Below are 20,723 nucleotides of genomic sequence, written 5' to 3' on the forward strand. Positions count from 1 at the left end.
TTAAAGCGCATGACAAGGAGTTCCAGGTGGCCTGGTAGCAGCGATAGTTCTTAAGGATTAGAACATCCTTGATCTCAATTGTTTGCTGTGATAATGCTCCCAGAGTTTTTACCCATCTCGAGGGATTACTGTATATATTTTAAATAAATATTAATAGAAAACATCAGGATTCAAACTGCCTAATGAAAAGTGGGAAAATAAATTCAGCAAAAAAGGTACTGAATTGAGGGGACTTGTCACAGCTTTAAATATAAATTAGCCTTAGACATTTTCTTCAGCCCGCTCAGATCCATAGTATGTATTCTCAGTTTTAGACAGAGGCCACTGATTATCAGTGCAAGATGTGCTATGTCAGTGGGATCCATTAGTTGTGTTTTGGAACTTGAGGACTGTGCCTCCCGTCAAAACAAATACATACAATTGTCATCTGCTTATTATAATCCAAAGCTCAGTACTATGGAAAGTTTTTCTGCCTTAATCCAGCACATCATCTTTCATTTAAATTGTCAACTACCCTGGAGTAAAACATTTAATCATGTTTCAAATTCACATTATTAAGAGAAACTGACATTTTAAATCTGCAGGTTTTTTTTTTTTTGCTATACTATTGACATGGTGCTAAATGAACAAGTGGTGCTAAATGAACAGAGTGAGTCACCACACAGCTATCTCTTCAGGATTAAATTGTCCTGCAGAGAAAAATGCTTGCCTATTCAGCAGTCAGAGCTTTAACCTGTCTGTGTTGCTATGTGCAGAGTCTGTCAACAACAAGCCTGCAGCTGCAGGTGCAACCCGCTTCAGGAAATGTAATTAGGAAACAGGCATTTGGGAAGATGAACCTCAACTATGCAATGTCAGTGAAAGACCCTGGGAAATAGCAGAAGCTGGCCTATGGCTATCAGGGCCTTGCAGCACCAAACAAGGTATGCGAGGCAAGATAATATGTAAATCAATAACGAAGGCTGAAATTTAAAATGAGCCGATCATGGAACATTTTGGACTAATGCTACATAAACTTCAGAATAAAGCTGTGTACACTACGGCCTTTTCTTTTGTTTAGAATACACACACACCCACACAAACCCTTTCAAACAGCATTAAAGTGAAAAAAACATAAAATCAGCTTTCATTCGACTTCAGGAGTAAAACTAAAAAGCACAAACAAAACACGGTTTCTGTACAAAGAGGCAACACTAGTTCCACCACTGCCACCTTCATTAGGGGAGTCGCTCTCACCTGTCAACCCCATCTTCAATCAGGAGATCATTCATTGTTAAAAGACCTTCTACAAAATCTTCCTTTACCTGATCATTTACTACGTTTACTCGCATGTAAACCAATATACAAAAAGGTTTACATAGGGTTTTTAAAAATACAAATAACAATAAAATTTTACTCCATACAATGTGCTCCATACACATTGAATTTCCCCTACAGTATCACTTATATAATTTCAAGCACTGGCAACAACAACATCAGGAACACAAATCTGTTAATTTAGACTCCTCTGAATAGGGGGAGCACCCGTAGATTGGTTTATAGTTGGCATTATATTAAAAAAATATTTATTTTTTTCAATGTGCTATGATCCCAAGGAACTTTATGATGCTTGTTTTAGTCAGCAGGTCTTTTACTGCCACCAGAGGAACTGATACAGAGACAATGAAGTTAAACGCTGGCTTCTCTACAGAAAAAAATAAAAACATCATACGGCATTAAGATATTCTAGAACAATTCTTACTGCCTGGGCATAAATATACAGTTCTGGTCCAGAATGATGCATCCATTCTGTCATTCCCTGTACTACTGAGGAATAATTTATTGCAAGTAACAATTTATTGTTAGAAGACTGCCAGGCTATGATATCCTTACTGAAGAGAAGAAAAAAAAAAAAAAAAAAAAACTAAATTTGCTGACTAAAAGGGTCTTCTAACTGTACATGTACAGTATTATTGGAAATGTAAAAAGCTTGCTTCCTTCTATGTTTAACTGGCAAGAATATCAATAGCCCGTCAGTGAAATAAACATACTGGAAACATTTCAAGCAATAAGTCTGCTGAAGTGGCACCAAAACCTAGTGCAGCAGAGAAAAATGCTAATTTGTCTTAGAGAATTCTCTATTTCCTGTACAAATACATCCAATAATGAATTGCTGCCAGCAGTACCCTGAACCTGCTGTTCACAACTGCATGCCCTTATCAAAATCAAGGTCACAGTGCAAACACAACAAATTAAGAAAACAAGCATATGTCAAGAGCAGACAGCACGGACACCAAGCGTGTGCCACACTTAAACACTTTGTCAACAAAGACCCTGTGACAGTATTTGTATGGAAATTCAGACATACCGATCATTTATGTAAGCTGTGTAATAAACTGCACATAATGGAAACAAGGATATGGGATTTGTAATGTTCTACCTGGTTAATGAGAAATTGTGCATCCATAACCAAGTTATTATTCAAAATGTCTGTTAAATTCCTTTTTAAAATAATAATTTAAAACAAATCCCTTTGTAGAAATCTCATGGCACTATGTTATTACCATTTTAAATTAATTTATTTGCATTAAAGTAATCATGGAATAGATAACAGTTTCAGATCTATTGTCATTAATGACTCCTGTCTGCAAAAAACAATTAAGGGGTTTTACAGGAAGGTGTAAATAATGAAGTGAGGTAGCGGACAGCTCAAATTGAACAAGTTCGTATAAAATGAGCATGTATGAAGAAATTAGGAAAATCTAGGTTTTCAGTGTTTATTCATCTCTCTGAAAAAGTACATCAGTTTTCCTCCTTTCACCCCACAGTTCTGATTCACAATCTCGTTAACCACTTTAATCAGCGTCTTTAGATATCTCTCCAAGAAAACAATCACAAAATAGTCAAACAATTGTTTTGTGCCACAAAATCTTGAGAGGGAAAGCTTTTTTGAGAAATGTTGCCACAACTTTTAACTGTATTTTAGTTAAATCTCTGCCAGGTGGCTTTTTTTTTTTTTTTAATTAGGTTAACTTATTCATTGCTCTTTGTTTAACAATACACTGTACACTACATTAAAGTATGCAAACTGTACAGTGTAAATAGTTTACCTAACTACTATTAAATCGCCTATACCACAGCAAATTGGTGTAACACCAGTTCATTGACCCCCTGGGTGTATTATCAGCAGAATCCCTTATTTAATTGGTATTAAACCTGTCAGTCCTCCCTAGGCCTTTTCCGAACAAACTCCAGCTGACCTTGCATTTTCATGAGTGAATCATTTTGCTGCAAGCAAGATAAATATTGAAAACCATTTACACTTTCATACAGCTGTTGTTGTGTTCAGTCAACTACATACAATCAACTTAAGTAACCAATCACAGTAGATTGGGAAGGCATCCATTTTAAATTTATGATGAAATAAAATGTGTGGAGTGAAAAAAAGCAAACCACACCAAAAAACAAAGCACCGGGGGGGGGGAACAATTTTCCTAACAGCAGCCTACCATCATTATCAGCCTATCAATTAATAGCTCATGTTGTAAAAAGTGCTAACAGCGATATAAACCACAGTTTAGATAATGATGGCAATTATTCTACTTTATTACAATCCAGTGTAGTGTTGATTGAGTTAAATTCCAAGAGCTATAGACCAAACACTGACACACCAGTCGCTGTGCTTCTCTTATTTACAAAATAATTTTTCACGCCATGCACTGGTGTCTCTCAATATCTTATAGTCTCCTGGTTTGATACCTCCCCAATTGCCAAGTGAAAAAACACGCTTACCTCAATGGGCTGGGAAGGAATTTTGAGCTTGGAAAGCTTAGCCTTGGCAGTGCCTTTCAGGTCAGTATAGTTTCCGTAGGACTGTCCATGGAAGTCCTCCAGGGAAGGTTTCAACTCCGGGGATTCGTTGGGCACATGGTCTTGCCCATCCATTGGTCTGACGTAAGCAGTGGGCTTCTGTGGCATAACGAGGTTGGTTTTGGAGGGCAGCGGTGGAGGGAAAGTCTGGGAGGGCAGGAGGGCAGCTTCATTTACAGCAGGTGTGGCAGATGGAACGTCCTTCTCGTTTTCAAGAAGCACACCATCCCCTCCGTTGGATTCACTGCCCAAGCCAATCTTGTAGTCCTGGGGCTCCGAGTCGCTAGGTTCACTGGAATGTAAGGGAGACAGTGGCTCTGCCGGGGGGGACAGAGCTGGTAGCAACGTTGGGAGGTTGGCACAATCCTCCAGGTCAGGCCATACGTCAGTCTTTCTTTGGTTGCTGAGGTGGTGGTCAGAGCCAAGGCCGCGGTTCAGAGATGACGTGCTGTAGCTTGTGCACTGCTGGCCATGCTCAAGGAACGATGGCTTCTTGTGGAGCTGGGAGGGACAGCTGCCAGATGGAGGGAGTCCAGGCCGCGAAGGGTTGTTATGGAATGGGGGCTGCTGAGTTTTGTCTGCATGCAGGGGTTGGCCTGGCTTCTCAAGAGCTACAGGGGGGGCAGTGCTTTGGGGAATGCCAATGAGGTCCTGATGGCAGCGGTTGCTGATCAGCTCCGTCACCTCCTCGTAATTCCCCAGCATGCTCTGTATGCGGCTGGACAGCTCGTCTCCCTTGTTTGTCTGCAATTCAGAAGACAAATGCCAAAAATTAAACTGAGAAGTTTTAGATATTCTTTCATTTGGGGATTTTGTAAGGGAGTGGTACAAATCTGCAGTGATCCATAAACCTTATGGCTGTTGAATGTTTATGCATTACTAATTGCATTGTCCTTGAGGGGATTTAATACAAATGGGAAATAAAAGTTATTCTACAACTATAATCTCTGCTTCTACACCAGCTATTGCCGATATTAATATTATGAGGACTATTACTACTCCATCTAATACTGCCCCTAATTATAATGCAGTTGAACAATAATAGCTGTGTATTCAGACATTATAAATTATCCCATGGAAACTTTACATATTATAGCAGGTTCTTAAAAAGCATAACATTTCCACAAGCTATCTATTAATCCTGGACAACTCAAGGCCATGGGGAAACGGTGCATGTCCCCAATACAAATTCATATTTTGCCAATTGATCCATTACTGCAAAAATTATCAGTGTATTGTTTAGTGCATAAACAGTTTGATGAATTGGGCCTGCATATTTCAGCCTTAATCTGTGTCTGCTGTCAACAGATGATTCACACTGAATCCAGAGAAACAAGACTTTTTACAAATAAATACCAACCAGATTATGGAGCTGCAAAACAAATCCATTTGACCACAAGGTATAAGGGTTTCCCCTTCAAACAGTTACTTCATAGGAACAGAGCAGAGCAAACCCCTCAGACATAATACAATTTGTACTTCAATGCCCCACTTAGTGCACAATAAGTTTACTTTGTAAGGGCCTTCTTCTTGTCCCGTGAGCAAATGCAAAGTACATCAGATGGTTCTTTGCAAACATAACTGTGAGCAACACAAACTCATGAGAATGGAATGACGCACATCCAGATACTAGATAAGTAGTGCCCAAAGTTTGTTTCTAGAAAAAAGAAACCATCAATATTACTTGGCGATAAGGTGATGGCACTTGATGGTGGGTTTGTGCATCACACACAAGCACCTTTATTATACTGAAAATAACATTTAGATCTAATTCTGTAACTATTTTTTGTGTGCAATTCATTTTTTCTTGTCAGAATATTTGATTTTGGATTTGAACACTGCTTTCATGGATTCCTGACTGACCTGATATACAAGGGGAATTATTTTGCTTCATCACCCCACACCATGTAAAATAGCCAAAAATGTTATATATAAATGGAAATTCAGGATTCTTTTAGCCTAAGCAAATCAGGTCCCAAACAATTTCTGGTTCTGTCTCAATCCCACTGTCTAAGAGATGCAAAGCACTGCTCAACTTGCTTTCATTTGCCATTTAAATAAAGACCAGTAAAACAATTTCACAAAGGTTTGCTTGCTAAAGCTTCTTTGAGGTTGGTTTTCAAAACCTTGCAATGCACAGAAAATGTTATATTGACGTTATTGTCAGTCTAAGAACCAGAAAATCCAGTGACAATTTTATAAATTTATATAAATATGTAAATGTCATTTATTAAAATATCTTCTATTTTACAAAGTGAAATAAACCGATTGTTTGGATTTTGTCCACCCATACCAAATACAATACAAGATATAAAATCAACCTTTTCAGGTCTTAAAACACTAAATCATGCAACACAGATAAAATCATACTAATGCAATTATAAGGTATACTTTTATCTAAAGTACAGTGACAAATGCTGCTGCTCACTTGTGTCACCAATGAAACTTACGAATACCTTGATAACCAGGACAAGTTCCTTTTTTTGGCACTCTTGCAATATTCAACCCACATATTATCATCAATGTTGGATTTTGAAGACCACAACAACAATCAAAATCATGCACTGTAGAAAAAGACTCCTCCACACTGACCTACAGTTAACAGAGACAAGATTGTCTACACATCCCCCATCATAAAAATTATCTAGCGCATTGTAAATGTGCCCACCCACCCCAGGGAATAGACAAAAATCACTTCCGCAGTCTGCTGCAGAAAGACACAAACATCACTCCTGGCACAGACATAACGGGCACTGGAGCCTTCTCTCCGACAGACACGACAGATGCAGATGCTATAAATAAATGGAACTCCCTATGCACTGTATTTTGAGCTGCTGCCGATTCTGTAGTGAGCTTAATTAGCCATACTTCCCCGACTAACAAGCTCCTGGTTAATTAGCACGTACCGCTGCCTGCGACAGAATGTGATGGTTGTGCACTAGGACAACGCTCTTCGGCTTCGAGGTGCGGGTTTTCCCAAGGGGGAGCTCTGTGCTTGTGAAAGGGGGTCCGTGAGGCCTTGTTAAATCAAGAAGACTACCAAAGTTGCAGGATGACAAGAGAATCAATATGCCGATGTGAAAGCCAACACCATTCGTTGCATGCGCTATGGTATGGTGCGCATCATTGGCAATGTTGGTGCCAATACAGCCACGAGACAAAAGTATTGTTATAGCAAATGTCCAAACAGCTTCATTCACTGATAGGCATAAGTTTCTCAATCCTCCACTAGGCGACTCTGAAGTTAATGACTGTGTAACAGTGTTATAATACAAAAATACAAATAATATCCTGAACAATAACAAGTGTGGTTCAGTCAAAGTGCTTGTCCTCCAAAATATTCACCTCCTAAACTGTGTTATGTAGACATGTCCAGCATTGCATAATATAGGCCTATTCGAATTAAAAAAAAAAAAAAAGTGACTAATTTATGCAATCTTTGACAAAGTTATCGAACAACTTTCTTACACAGAAACATCACCCTGCAAAGTCCCTTGACTGAATAAAGGGTCCAAAAAACTAAAGAATAAAAATAAAAAACATCCATATGAAGCAAAAAAAAAAGGCATTTGTATTCCACACAAAAAAGTGAGGCCTACCAAAGAAAAATCACTAAAAAAAAAAAAGTTTGAACCTTCATTTCAGGGATGTCACAGCTGGTCTGAATTCAATAGGAAAGAACTGGGGTAAGCAATAGTGGCACTATCTTCCAGGTTTTGAAGGCAGCTCACTAATTGCTAACTACCTGGAACAAATATTAATTCTGACCTATTACACCATTAAGTGATAATAAATTAGTATGTAAATTAAGGGTTGTAAGGTAAACAAAACCCATAAGTGTCTACAGTCCTCTGGGACCAGGGTTGACCACCCCTGCGATAGAAGATGAGCATATCACAGGTAACCCGCGGTATTAAAGGAATATTTTCTACAGAAGAGCAATGATGCTGATGAAGTGCCTATTGTTATTTGTGGTGTATTTTCAGACATTTTCCCCTGCTGTGTTAACACTCCAGTTCTCCACCTGCCTCCACCCTTAACACCGCCAGAATGCTGTCATGAGCAGTTTCACACAGCTACCACTGAAACCCCACTGTAGAGGCAACAGTGTTTACAAAGGAGAGAAAAGCCTGCCACTGCAACTTTTTCAATGCCCTCTGGCAATATGCAACAGTCACCGTCGATTGGATCTCTTTTGTCCAAACATCCATTTCAATGGAGAATGACTCGAGAGGAAGACCAAAAAATGTCCAACTATTACTCACAATCCAAACATACAGATCATTTTTTCTTTAACTAAGGTATGGCTTCACAGAACTTGAGGGGCAATTATGCATCATTTTCAAACTGAAGACAAATCAGTAATTTATTCATCTTGATTGTGGTCTCCAAAAGCAGTTTAAAAGTAGGAGTTTGTTAGTTAAATTTTAACACCCAACTGCTAACTAGGCTAGATATAACTTTTGTATTGTGTCACACTGCAACTAGGCCTATAACCCATGATACGGTTTAAAGAAATTCGTATTTGACAGACTCCAGTAAAGCATTTGATTTTCTAACTGCAGTATGATCTATTTGACATGTATGTTTTCCTGAATAGGGGTACTCTGAAAAACACCCATTATACATAAATATATAGGAACTGCCAAATAAGGCCCAGCACTTTCACAGAAGAAACACTTGCAGAGCAACACCCTTCTGCTTCCACATTTGTATATGATTTGGTTACATATCTTCAGGCTTTTCATACTAAGAGCAATGTGGGATATTTCAAAGGTCATAAATGTGAATCGCACCTTGTACGGTTCTCCAAAGAGAGGGGCATTCTCCAGGAAAAGCTGCTTCTCTTGATGAGCTTCTTGATTTCGCCTCTCCCTTTCTCTAATGCGCAGTAAATTTCTGTCTTCATTGTACAAGCTGTTAAAATAAAACAGAATAAAAAAATATTAGCTCCAATATTGCCTATAGTGATTTTCCTAACGGTATTACAAAAACAGGAAACTTTAATGGCCTGTAAATATAGGTTAGATTCAAAATGCTTTAGATGTTTAGGATTGTTACTTGGCTGTATGTGACCATTCCTAAATTTAACGGTTCAATTACATTAAAGTCTGTCCACTGCTGCACTGCGAAAACTCTTCAACAACCACTTTAAAAAAAACAAGTGGCAGGATTCTGGTTTTATAGGAGCCAGGGCCATTCATGCAGTGTAGACAAAAACATTTAGCACAAAGCTGCTTGCTGCAGATCAATGTAATGGACAAAGAACTTCAGTCACTGAATGATTCAAATGCATAAGTAGGTCCCATACATGATATATCATTAAATTAACCTTTTTTTAATGTTGAAATTAGAGTATTGACATATTGAAACATACACGATTCAAAGTATACAGTAGACAATGGTGTATTTTCAATTAAAAATGTTTTTATGAGAAGCATTGTGCTGTGAGAATTTAATTGGCCTTTAAGAATTTAAGCACCTTTATTCACATTCAAGAAAGTGTTAATTGTTGTTACCTGGTAAAATAAGCATTGGTTTCATAAAAAGACAAAACACCCGAATACAATGTACAATCAAAGAGTGCTAATCCAAGATATTTTACACAGAATGTAAAAGTAAAATGGATTGTGCTATGAAAATTGACATTCTTGTTTTGAAACGGGCTTCATAACCACAATAGACGATGCACTACTAGACCTTTAACAAAGACGACATCAAGGATTATACCAAGGGAAATAAATAACTGTTTACCATGAGCGGTAGCAAGACAACAAAGATGGGAGCCCCACAGACTAGCGGTAGGACTTGGAGCATATCTGTAATAAGTACTTGGGAAGCAAAGAATTTAAAAGCATTCCACATCTTCCAGCTAAACCATTATAACCCAGAGCTAATGTGACGGAATTTACGCTAGGTTACAGCATGAGTCTATTTAGAGACTGATCATTATAACATTAAACAGTCAGTGCCAACACAAAACTGGTGTAAACAGCAGATTAGCAGGATTTATTTGGAGAATAGTTTGTATTGGTTTTGAAGTAAACTTTAGATGAAAATGTCATGGGGAAATGATCAAAAAGCAAAATCTGATTAATTAAATATTGTCAAGAAATCCTTAAATTTTAAGCGTATTGCTGTTGGGGAAACATTCTTTGTTTGGGTATAGAAGCAACATCAGATTTTGATTTAAATAAATACATTAATAAAATGAAGGGGGGGGGGTCACAGCATGTTTTAATTTAGAAAGATTACTTCGATAATTCATCACCCCAGACCAGTGATCCCAAAAGGCAAAGGAATAAACAGGCCTATATAATAAGCTGCTAAATGCATCCCCCCCAACACACACACCTGAATATAATGTTCAGCTTTGACAAAGTGATTCTGAAGGAATGCGTTTATATTTTAATTACAAAAATATTAGTCCTTTTCAGTTTAGAACAGGTGTCTCATACCTACCTATGAATAGGAAACATTGCTTAAACGAGTCTTTCAATTCAATGGACGCCGATTTAATTTAAATGAATCAGTTAATTGGACCAATTAAGTAACTGAACTGGGTTGGAACAAATGAAAAGACACCATGGCCCCCTGGAAATTTAGTTTGATTCCCTTGCTTTACAGCTACACATTCTGGATAATCAAACCCTCTGAGATGAGACACACTGAGCCTGCAGTAGCTGCGGAGGTAATTATAGCACATTTCCATTGGGGCCGTGATCGCACGTCAAAATATAACAGGTTCATATTGTACCACAACCTATTTGCTTTTAAAATAAAGTCATCGGATCTATACTTATTTTCCTTTGCAAACCTTCTGTCTGCTGCAAAGCCCTTGGAATGTCCATGCGTTCTTATTGTCTTGCAGTCTTTACCTGGAACGTCATGGACTTTTTTCCATTCAGTTAATTGGTTTGCTTTTACTGTGACTCCGGTAAGTAAACATACTGGCTATACACATATTGTCAGCAATTCTATATTTATTAATACAAAATAAAACTTTAATAATAGTAAATCTTCTATTAAAATTGATAAAAACTGGAGCAGGGGTGGTGGGGTGCAGCAGCAACCTCCAACAGATTTATTATGACTTTAAATCTGCCCTTAGCCTATTACTGGTCCAATTTAGCACTTAATTAGTCAAATTAAGCATTTAAGCAATTTAAAACCCAGAAGACTACAGATCTGGCAAATCTAAAATCTGGTGACAATAATGGAAAACATTTTTTTAAATATTTTTAAAAATGTATCGTACACATTTACAGAATGTCAATTGCACAATTAGAAATGAAATCTGCAATAGCACATCAAGTCAAATCATACAGCTACATTCACTGGTACAAATGCAGTCAAAACCTATGAAAAAGTATAATCAACTTTGTCCTTCATGAAGCTTGCTGTAGGTTAAACTTGCATGTCTTATCCTGAATCATTGAGCTCAGAAAGGGTGTTCTTACATATGCAGGCCTACCAGACTTGGATAAACAAGGTTACTGTGCATTATCACTAAATACTACTTGATGCTCCCATGGAAACAAGCAGCCTAGATTGTAGACAATGTGGAGTACAGCTGACTGCTCATTAATCTCACAAGTTGAAGACTCAGTCAAAGCAGTCATTAAAAAGAGTTTTACCAGACAGAAAGGGATTGTGGAAACAGACTGAATTGTGTTTTTCCCTTTGCACTCCCCAGCTCACACCCCTTACAGTGAAACAACACTCTATTGCTGCTCCAAGTAAGGAGCAAGATTTAAAATAGGCTGGGGCACCTCCCAAGAGAGACATCAACCGGACTTCTCACACAGATCAGATGCAAATGAGAGAGACCACTTCAGACAGTGGAGACTATAATCCTTAGCAGGTTAAAGTTGATCAGCAATCAACCCACACTTAATTGCAATACAAATAAGGAAGTGGAGTATTTAGGGTTAGCATTCCCTTTCTGTTATTATTAAACACTGCCAAACAGACAAACATTTAAGCAAACAATTAATTAAATTGGCAAGAGATGGCTGTTCTCCCGTGCCAGAATTAGCCTATGTATCCCTGTCCTATCAATTCACTTACTCAGAACAGACACAAAAACGTTAAAAAAAAAAACAGAACATGGTATGAACAGTGGACTGAACCTCAAAATGTATCCCCCTCCTTTATCCTTGCATATGGAAGCAAAAGGAACAGTGTTCACTTTCAAATCTCAGTAGGGTTGTGTATATTACTCACTTACCCATCTCAAAAGGGTTCCGTTTCAGACTACATTAGTTAAAGTATCCATATTCTACAAGAACTACCCACAATATTCATTTTAAAATCTGTCCGATTTATCTTTACCGAAGTGAATACCTCACCTATTACTGAACCATGTCTGCATTTGATCAGATTCTGAAATTGGTCCTTTGTATTGAACATTTCTCAATTCACGATTTCAGGATGGAAAAATCGCTTTTTCCATACATTTATAAAAAATAAAGGTTGGTTCAGGTAAAATAAATCGGAGGATTTTGGACTTTTGCTCTAGCATTGTTTGGATCTCTCGTGTCCTTTACAAATAACTTTTAAAAAGAAAACCTCATTGCTAGGATCATACTAGCTATAGAAACTGCGTCAACTGTGTACTTGTGCGGTTAAGCCTTCCTGAACAACACTGAAAATCAAAGGCAAACTCTTAGTAAGCCCTTTTTCAGTTTCTGTAGAAAAAAAGCGAAAGGCCTACATGCTGAATACCTCGCTTTTCCTGGTAGAAAACTAGACCACAACAAATGTACAGTCAGAATCCATTTCATCTGGCTTCAAAATAGGAATAAACAACAATCACTGGGAAAAGTCTGTGCTCTGATGTCATTTTCACTGGCAAATAATTTACTAGTAAAATTCCAGAAGCTGCCTGGGAACCCTTTTCACCCTCCCCCAACCACACTGCCGCAGCCTGCACTACTGTGCAAAACGGAGGCTTTAACTCACTAGGGAAACAAAACAAACTGAAAAAAGCTCTTGACTAAAGACAACCTTTTGAAGGAGGACATTTCGATTTTAAATTAAATTAATTTATCTAATACATCATACAGGTCAATTTCCTGCATGTGAACATTTTTTTTTTTTTTAACCCATATACAATTTGTTCAGTTTAGGTTTAGTAAGCACTCTATTTATACTATATATTAAAATGGGACAAATTGAGTTTGTGGTTATTTGTATTTCTTGTGTGTGTGTAACCGTTTTGAATCTACATCTTCAAAATTAACCCAGTTGTTACTGCCCTCCCGGTGGCAGAGATTACCCCATCAATCTCAGCAACAACTAATAGCAGTGTATCGCGATTCAGTTGTTTCTATTCTACATTTTTGTGTGTGCACATCAGGATAAGCAGATGTTCTGATTTTTGTAAAATCAGTAAAAACAAGAATAGTTTTAAATCTTTATAACATTCGTATTAAAGTATTGATTTGCCTTATTACATTTTCATTGTTTGCCATTATTATTACATGAAAGTAAGTGATACTATTTATCTTATGTTACTTATCAGTCAATTGCATATAAATGCTACTAGGTCAGTTACACTTCTGATGAAATCCGTTCCATTGATCAGATTTCCATTTCATCCAATCAGTGGCAGGATTACCCATTTGCTGTGCCTGGGAATTAAGCACCATTGTTAATCTCTGAAAAGTAATAACGCTTCAATCTCAGGATTAATTTATTTCAGTTTACGGACAACTTGAACATCCCATCTTGTCATAAAGGTGACTATGGAGTCATGTGGTGCAGGATTTATTTTCTGTACTATGGTAGGTGTCTTGCTCTTACAAATGGCTTGGATGTCCACACACAGCAGTGTACAAAGTTGGGGGAGGGCCTTGCACAGTCTTAATGGGTTCTTCCTGTAAACAATCAAAGGTCAGTCTGAGGGCCACCAATGGCAATGGCATTATCAACAAGCTGTTGTTCTCAGTTATACAGGCCACTTAGATAACATGCATATTCTTTAAAAATACCTACAAAATAATTGCCCAAGAATAAGTTTTGCAATTAAGTGGTTTAAAATACATTAAACGTCGCTTTACATCAACTAAAAGAAGTTACAACAGATCACTTTTGGACAGGACTCTCATAAGTCTCCTCACACAGCCTATAGCATGTAAATGTATATTATATTATATTATATATATAAAAAAAAAAAAATTACCATGTTTCCTGTAAATAATGTGACAAAAAGGCAGGACTTTAGGTTTCTAACCCGAATTCAGACTGTGCATATGAAATGCAATTTTTTTTTTTTTTTTTTAAACTGATGTAATATGTTCAGCATCTCAAGCTCAGTACTAAAAGACAGAAAGACAATAAAAATACATAAGAATGTATAACATAATTGTTGCCTGTTATAATGGAACATGTCCTATATCCCACATCATACTGGTCTCTCCCTGTATATAAATATACATTTTCAAAATGTGCCTGAATTATAATGTACTGCATTTGTAGGTGCTACAATATGAAAGCTTTTCTTACCCAGGCTTTTCTTCAACAAACCCATGTTTAAATGCTGGAGACCAGCCATGTTTAATTCACTTTTAGTGAAACAGTATAAAGAGAGCTTATACACTACATAACCGATCTTGAGAATCATACTTGAATACAATCCAATGAAACCAGCTCATAGCATCCAAACAAGAACGACTGCACATTTAGTGGCGATTACTACATCTATGTAATTTGGTTACAGTTCTTCACAGAGTAAGGTATGAGTTTCAGTATCCCACAATGCACTTCTGCATTAAGAAGTGCCTTAATTTCAGCATCAGATCACGTTGCTCCTCTGTCCTCCATATTACAACAAAACTGCTACTACAGCTTATGTTTACATTTTTATGTAGGCCTACATTGCTTCCCTGATGTACAAGCATCTGCAGTGCCCATGCACCAAACAGTATTTTGGGACTATGGAGGACACGCACCAAAATATATTTGGTATCACGCCATCCACACTTCTGATTAACCATACTTCCCAATACAATATAATTTAGAACTGGACTGTAAGACTAACTACTGAAGTAGTGTTGAGTATGGTTCAAGTATGGCATTAGATTCTCTGTAGTGTAGAACTTTAAGCTTGATTAAAACCCAACTAATATGGTTTAAATGCATAGTGTAGACAGTGCCCAAGACTGACTGACTTGACAAAAGGTACGAGCCATTGAGAAAGATGTGTGTGGGGGGGGGGGGGGGGAATCACAGATTGCTAGTTAAAATTAACTGCTTTTATACATAAAAACTGCTTTATCCAAATCAACTGCCTGATGATACTGCTGGCAAGGAGACCAGCAGAAAAGAATTGCAGTTGCCAGAGTCATCAGCAAAAGATGCTGGCATCACTGCAAGCACAGTCCACATTTAAGTGTATTAAACTTCCAAGAAAAAAAATAACTTTGACTAATTGATCATTTAAAGATTAAAAGCATAACAAAAGCCTCTAATACAGACACTATGAGAACCACATTTACACAGCAGCAACTGACTGTAAGCCTTGTGATTACCAAGAGTGCAAGTTCTGTAGAATAAAATTAAACTAATTGCAATAAACCATACATGCTTGTGCTAGGCAACACTTTCTGTGATGAATGAATTGTATTTTTGTACCAGATTTATTTTTGTTTTTTACCCTTCAATTGAGAAGCAAAGGAAGAAAAGGGGATCTCTCTCTGCAGTGACACCTTATTGCATTGCAAGACAAGTCACAGTACTAAATGCTACATGCTTTTGTAAATCGACCATTGACAGATTCATTTTGATTTGTTTTTCAGAAGGAACTGGGGCAGCACAGAAAGGCGAGCTTACATTCTCATCCATCCATTTTGCTATGAAATATCACATACAGACAGCAAGTAATGCACTTTATTGAAATACAGAGGGAATAAAGATTGGGTTCAGGCCTAGGAGCTGGAGTAACACTTTGCCCACGCACTGCTCAAAGGCAGGGGTTTAAAACTCAGCTCCCAGAGTGCAACAGTGTCTTTTCTCAATTACTTAATCTAGTGATTTCATGAAACCTAGATATAACCTTAAATTAATGTTTTTTTTGTTTGTTTTTTTATTAAGGTTGACAGGTTCTTTCAATTCAAGGTAACATTTACTACCAACATCATTTGCAGCCTGAATGAATGTAACTTGAAGGAAGCACACCTCTGAGGAAAACACTCTTGTACTAAACTATAGTACCATTTGTATATTTGTTTGAGTTCATGGGCTAATTACATTTAGACGGCATCAGTAACATGGATGACTAAATCAGTGATTATGTTTGACCAGCATTGATCACTATTCAATCTTCTTATCAGGATTGGATTCAAATGCAAATAATTTGAAGATTGTATTAACCCTTATTTGTCAAGATGAGACCTTTCCCAAAACAAAAAACAATTAAATCCACCTCATCTTTGAAAGAATAGTTGTGTTCATTGAGCTGATTAGAGGGCAAGTTGTTGAGCAGTGATTTGAAGACTTCATCTTAATCAATAGAAGCGTATTGGTCTGTTTTTAAAGTATGTGAAGAACATTGCAAAAGCATTTTAACACAGTTTGGCTTGCTGTTGAGGCTTTCAACTGGTTTTCAGCATTGAAGAAAACATACCCAACAACGGCAGAGCAGTTAAGGCAATGTTTTTAAATGCTAATCATGGGTTCACACCTCTTCCATCTTCCGGTGCAATAATCTGTAGATGTCATATGGTACATAATGAAGCACATTTCACAGAAGCGACTACCAGCATGATTCTTTGGAACATTCTGTGTTGCGTTTACACTGCAGTCGGACTTAAGTTGTTTTAAGCCCAACCTGTGCACATACCTCCTAATTACAATACCTGCTAGGTGACGACATAATCACCACCCATGAATAATTACATTTCTCCTCCCCCAAAGGCAGATGTATACCAAAACAAAAACAACCACCTTGCCAGTTCACAGTTGTTTTGTAGAGGTAAATCTGAAAACATTCATTGCAAATACTCATGAAAAAAATACTTTCAGCGTGTTGCTTTATTTCTGTTTTACAACAAACGCGATACAAAGCACACAAAAGAGGCAAAATGTAAAAAAGACAAAAGTACATTTCTGCAAGAACAAAACAAATGGGCACAAATACAGAATCAAATCCCCCTTGTTTAGAAATTGTTCAAATTTCCTGCTTATGTAGGCAAGTCAACCCATTATGAAATAAAACAATTTAAACTCAATTGGCCTCTGGTAGAGGATTGTAGTCCCTTAAAAGAAATACATAAAATTAATGTATAATTGAATAACTAGGGCCTATACATTGTGGAAAAAACTATTATTAAATTACCAAAAATGCTAAAGCATTTTTACCATGCTTTTATTTAAAAGAACTTAATAAATTAAAAAAAAACACATATGTAGGCCTAGCCTATGTTTGTTGGCCTGGGATATCATTTCTCATTTACACAAAGTATATGCAGAACGTAAAATAAGTTATTAGTTTTATGACAAATAGAAGTTATTGGTTTGATAAACAAGTAGTACTTTTGATTTGTTGAGCGATGCTCAAGATATGGGGATATTGCCTAGAGACACTCTTGGTGTCTGTGACCTATTTCAGGGCCACCTATTGGAAAGGCCATCTTCATGTTGTTTTTAGGTCAACTTTGTTGCAACTGCAGCATTTACACTGCCCTAGGTTGGCACAGAGCTGTCCTAAAAGCAACCTGTGTAAACGTACAATTGAAGTCAAACTAGTCCATCAGCGTGCAATCACTTATTTAAAATAATTTTAATTAAAATCTATTTCTAAATATAGTTTGTACAGCATCTAATACTGCACATACAATAAATACAATTACAATTAAATTAAATATTGTGCTTGGTAGCATAGATAAGGGTAGTTAACCTCTAATTTTACTTCCACTGAAAGGTTCTAATTTGTAATTACAAATAATGCCCAAGGGGCCATACTGCTACATTCATCATATTCTCATGTCAATGAGCCTATTTTGTTACAACTGCTTTTAACTGAATTGCACAGTTTGGGAATTGTTACACTGACAGTGGTTATTTGTGTTTTACGATTCACTAAATTAAAGGCATTTAATTTAACCATTGACTGTGTGCTCTCCTCTACCTTGGAACTGAAGGCAAACCACCAATACATAAAATACATCTACTTACTGTTAAAAATAATACAGTACATTTACCTTCACCTCAGTGCCCTCCCCCCACCTTTGGTTTAATCCCAACCTCTTAACCTTCTGAGGTTAACTTTAACACATTTTGTTTTTTCTTCATACACAAACTGCTGAAAACTAGTGCAGGTTTCCAAAGAGTTTGTTGGTTTGACAGCCGTTTATGACATTACAGCTAGATAGTCTGTAGCAGGCTTTTACACAAACCAAAACATTAAATTAAGCTAGAAATCTAAATTAAAGTGTGGCTTTCATATTTTAAAGTGAATTAATCTCCTCTTAGAGATTCATGCTCTGTCTAAGGTTTTGGGTTAAAACTAATTTATATAACCATGCTATTAAAATATGTCTAAATGCAGATCAATACAGGCATGTATAGGATTGTGTAAACAACGTAATGACATGTAGGTCATCATTTATCTTCTTGTTGAAAACTTTTTGACCTTTAAGTTTAACAGATGAAACCCAGCACATAAAATAAAACTTTTGCACAAAAAATCGTTCTTTTCGATTATGTAAAATACACAGAAACAGAAAATGTTGGGACAATTTACAGTTTTACTTAGATTAAATGTTAAATGAGAACTTCTCTGAAATAAATGGGAACATTTTATGCAATTAGAAAATATGCAAAAAAAAAAAAACAATTCTATTTGTTTTGGACAAAGGTTTTCCAAACAAATTCTGCAGTTACTGAAATACCTCTGTTTGGAGTTAAAGTAGTTACTTAGTATTTACTTTGCTTCCTACCACAAGACCGTAAGATAATGTATACAATATAAAGACCTTAAAGAACATGAGCAGCATTGCCACAATTTCTTTTGTCTGTCTTGTGGGCATAGCTTTTTTAATGTCACAGCTTTGGTGCTAAAGATGGCAAGAAAGAAAAATGTTTTTACAGTCTCTACACATCAAGTAATAATAAAGAGAAATATTTTAATGGCCATATTTCCAGTCTGATTAAGTGTGCTTTTCTCAAAGCCAGTAATAATATACTGAACACATTTTAGGGTTTTAGACTTATTTGCAAATATGTTCAATTCCAATAACCAATTTTTTTTTTTTTCTTAGTAGAAATGTTTCTCGGTTTACACCGGCAACATAGTTCGGAGGTGTACAGTACATTGTGTAAATGTGAATAAATGTCAATCCATTTCAGGGTAAAGAAAAACATAGCTCCCCCACCAGCTTAAGATCACAATGTTTGTATGCAGAAGAGTAAATACATTTGTTTAGGATTGTGGATATAAGGAATATATGCTTATTTTTTTAATTGTTTCGCAATCTCTACTATACTTTAGCAGGTTCTGTATCTTGTAATATGTAGTGTTAACTGACTCTTTAAAAAGAATGTATTTTTAGGTTATTTTTTGTATTTGAATTGTATGTAGAGTTAATTTACCACAAACTAATAGTAAACATTATCTACCACTGTCCTAAAAGCATAGATTCATCTTTTGCCAGGGGTATCAAATTATCAATAAAGGATATATGGATCACATAGGAAGAGCTTTAAGAAACGTATTGGTTTAAAGCACTGAGTCGGTGAAATACAACCCTCAGCACTCACCCCCAGCTGTTAAAGCCAAATCACTGAGTGCCAGGTCACTTCAGTCCCACTCCACCCACAGGAGAGAGCACTCGGATACTCACAAACCCTTCCAAGGCAAAACAAGGCAAACATCTTTTAACAAAACCATTTGAACTCTAGACAGTCTTTTGTTGACTTGCCGAGTACGTTGCCTAAGAAATGTTTGGTATCAGAATGCCGAAAAAGCAAAGCTGAGGCTGAAACACAAAATGCACGTACGGCTTTGATTCACGACTGAAATATTAAAGTGCACACATACAAAGCAAACCACAGTATAAACAGAGGACAAAGAACTCTGGTTATTTGTGTCATCATCTTATTCTAGGCAGAGATTTTAAAGGTGGTACAGCAAGCAATGGCCTGTAAACAGCTCCATATTTATAACAGGATGTTTTTTTGCAAAGGTACGATAAGTCCTGGTGAGAGCAGACTGTTCTTTTTCCTGAAGTCCCCTTCATCAAAGCTTTAAAAAAAAATCCTGGGAAATAAAGAAACGGCTCTTGTAAAACTGCTTCCGTTTCTACATATTAGCCAAATGAACAAATAGCTTTGGTTGTACCACATAATGCCCATTTGTATAATGGAGCAGACCTCAATTATGCTACATGTTTTACAGTTATTATAATATATATATATATATATATATATATATATATATATATATATATATATATATATACACACACATACATACACAAACACACACACTTTATTTAGCAATGTTTCCTCTCTAAGAAAAGGGCCATTGAATTACCTGCTCCAATTTCATGCTACACTTCAATTTAATCTTGAAAACTGTTTAATCAAGCCTAGTATGTAGTTACACTGGATTTACCATTTTTCACTGTTTTTACGAGTTGCTGGTCTCTTTTTCTTGTACTTTGCTCAATGTTTAAATCAAATTTCAAAGGATAGCACACACAATACAGTCTAGTACCATTTTTGAGTTGTTGTATTTTCTAATCCATGTAATAAATGGGGGAAACCAAGACAAATTTTTCTAAAGCTTTCATCATTCAAATGAGTAATTTTGTTGGTTGTCATCAAACATGAAAGGCATTTTATTATTTTGTAGGACCATTAGCTGCTGA

At 36.6% G+C, this 20,723-nt stretch overlaps 1 protein-coding gene across 1 annotated transcript in view; it reads right to left on the minus strand.

Annotated features, from left to right (window-relative positions):
- aff1 (AF4/FMR2 family, member 1) overlaps window positions 1-20,723 on the minus strand; it is a 55,840-nt gene that overhangs the window by 32,302 nt on the left and 2,815 nt on the right. Inside the window, exons 2-3 of the mRNA XM_066710899.1 lie at window positions 8,646-8,766; window positions 3,772-4,593 (exon numbers count right to left, since the gene is read on the minus strand). Coding sequence (XP_066566996.1) covers window positions 3,772-4,593; window positions 8,646-8,766 — 943 coding nt within the window. The remainder of the gene's footprint in view (window positions 1-3,771; window positions 4,594-8,645; window positions 8,767-20,723) is intronic.

Source organism: Amia ocellicauda, chromosome 8, assembly GCF_036373705.1.
Source record: "Amia ocellicauda isolate fAmiCal2 chromosome 8, fAmiCal2.hap1, whole genome shotgun sequence".
Classification (NCBI taxonomy): Eukaryota; Metazoa; Chordata; class Actinopteri; order Amiiformes; family Amiidae; genus Amia; species Amia ocellicauda.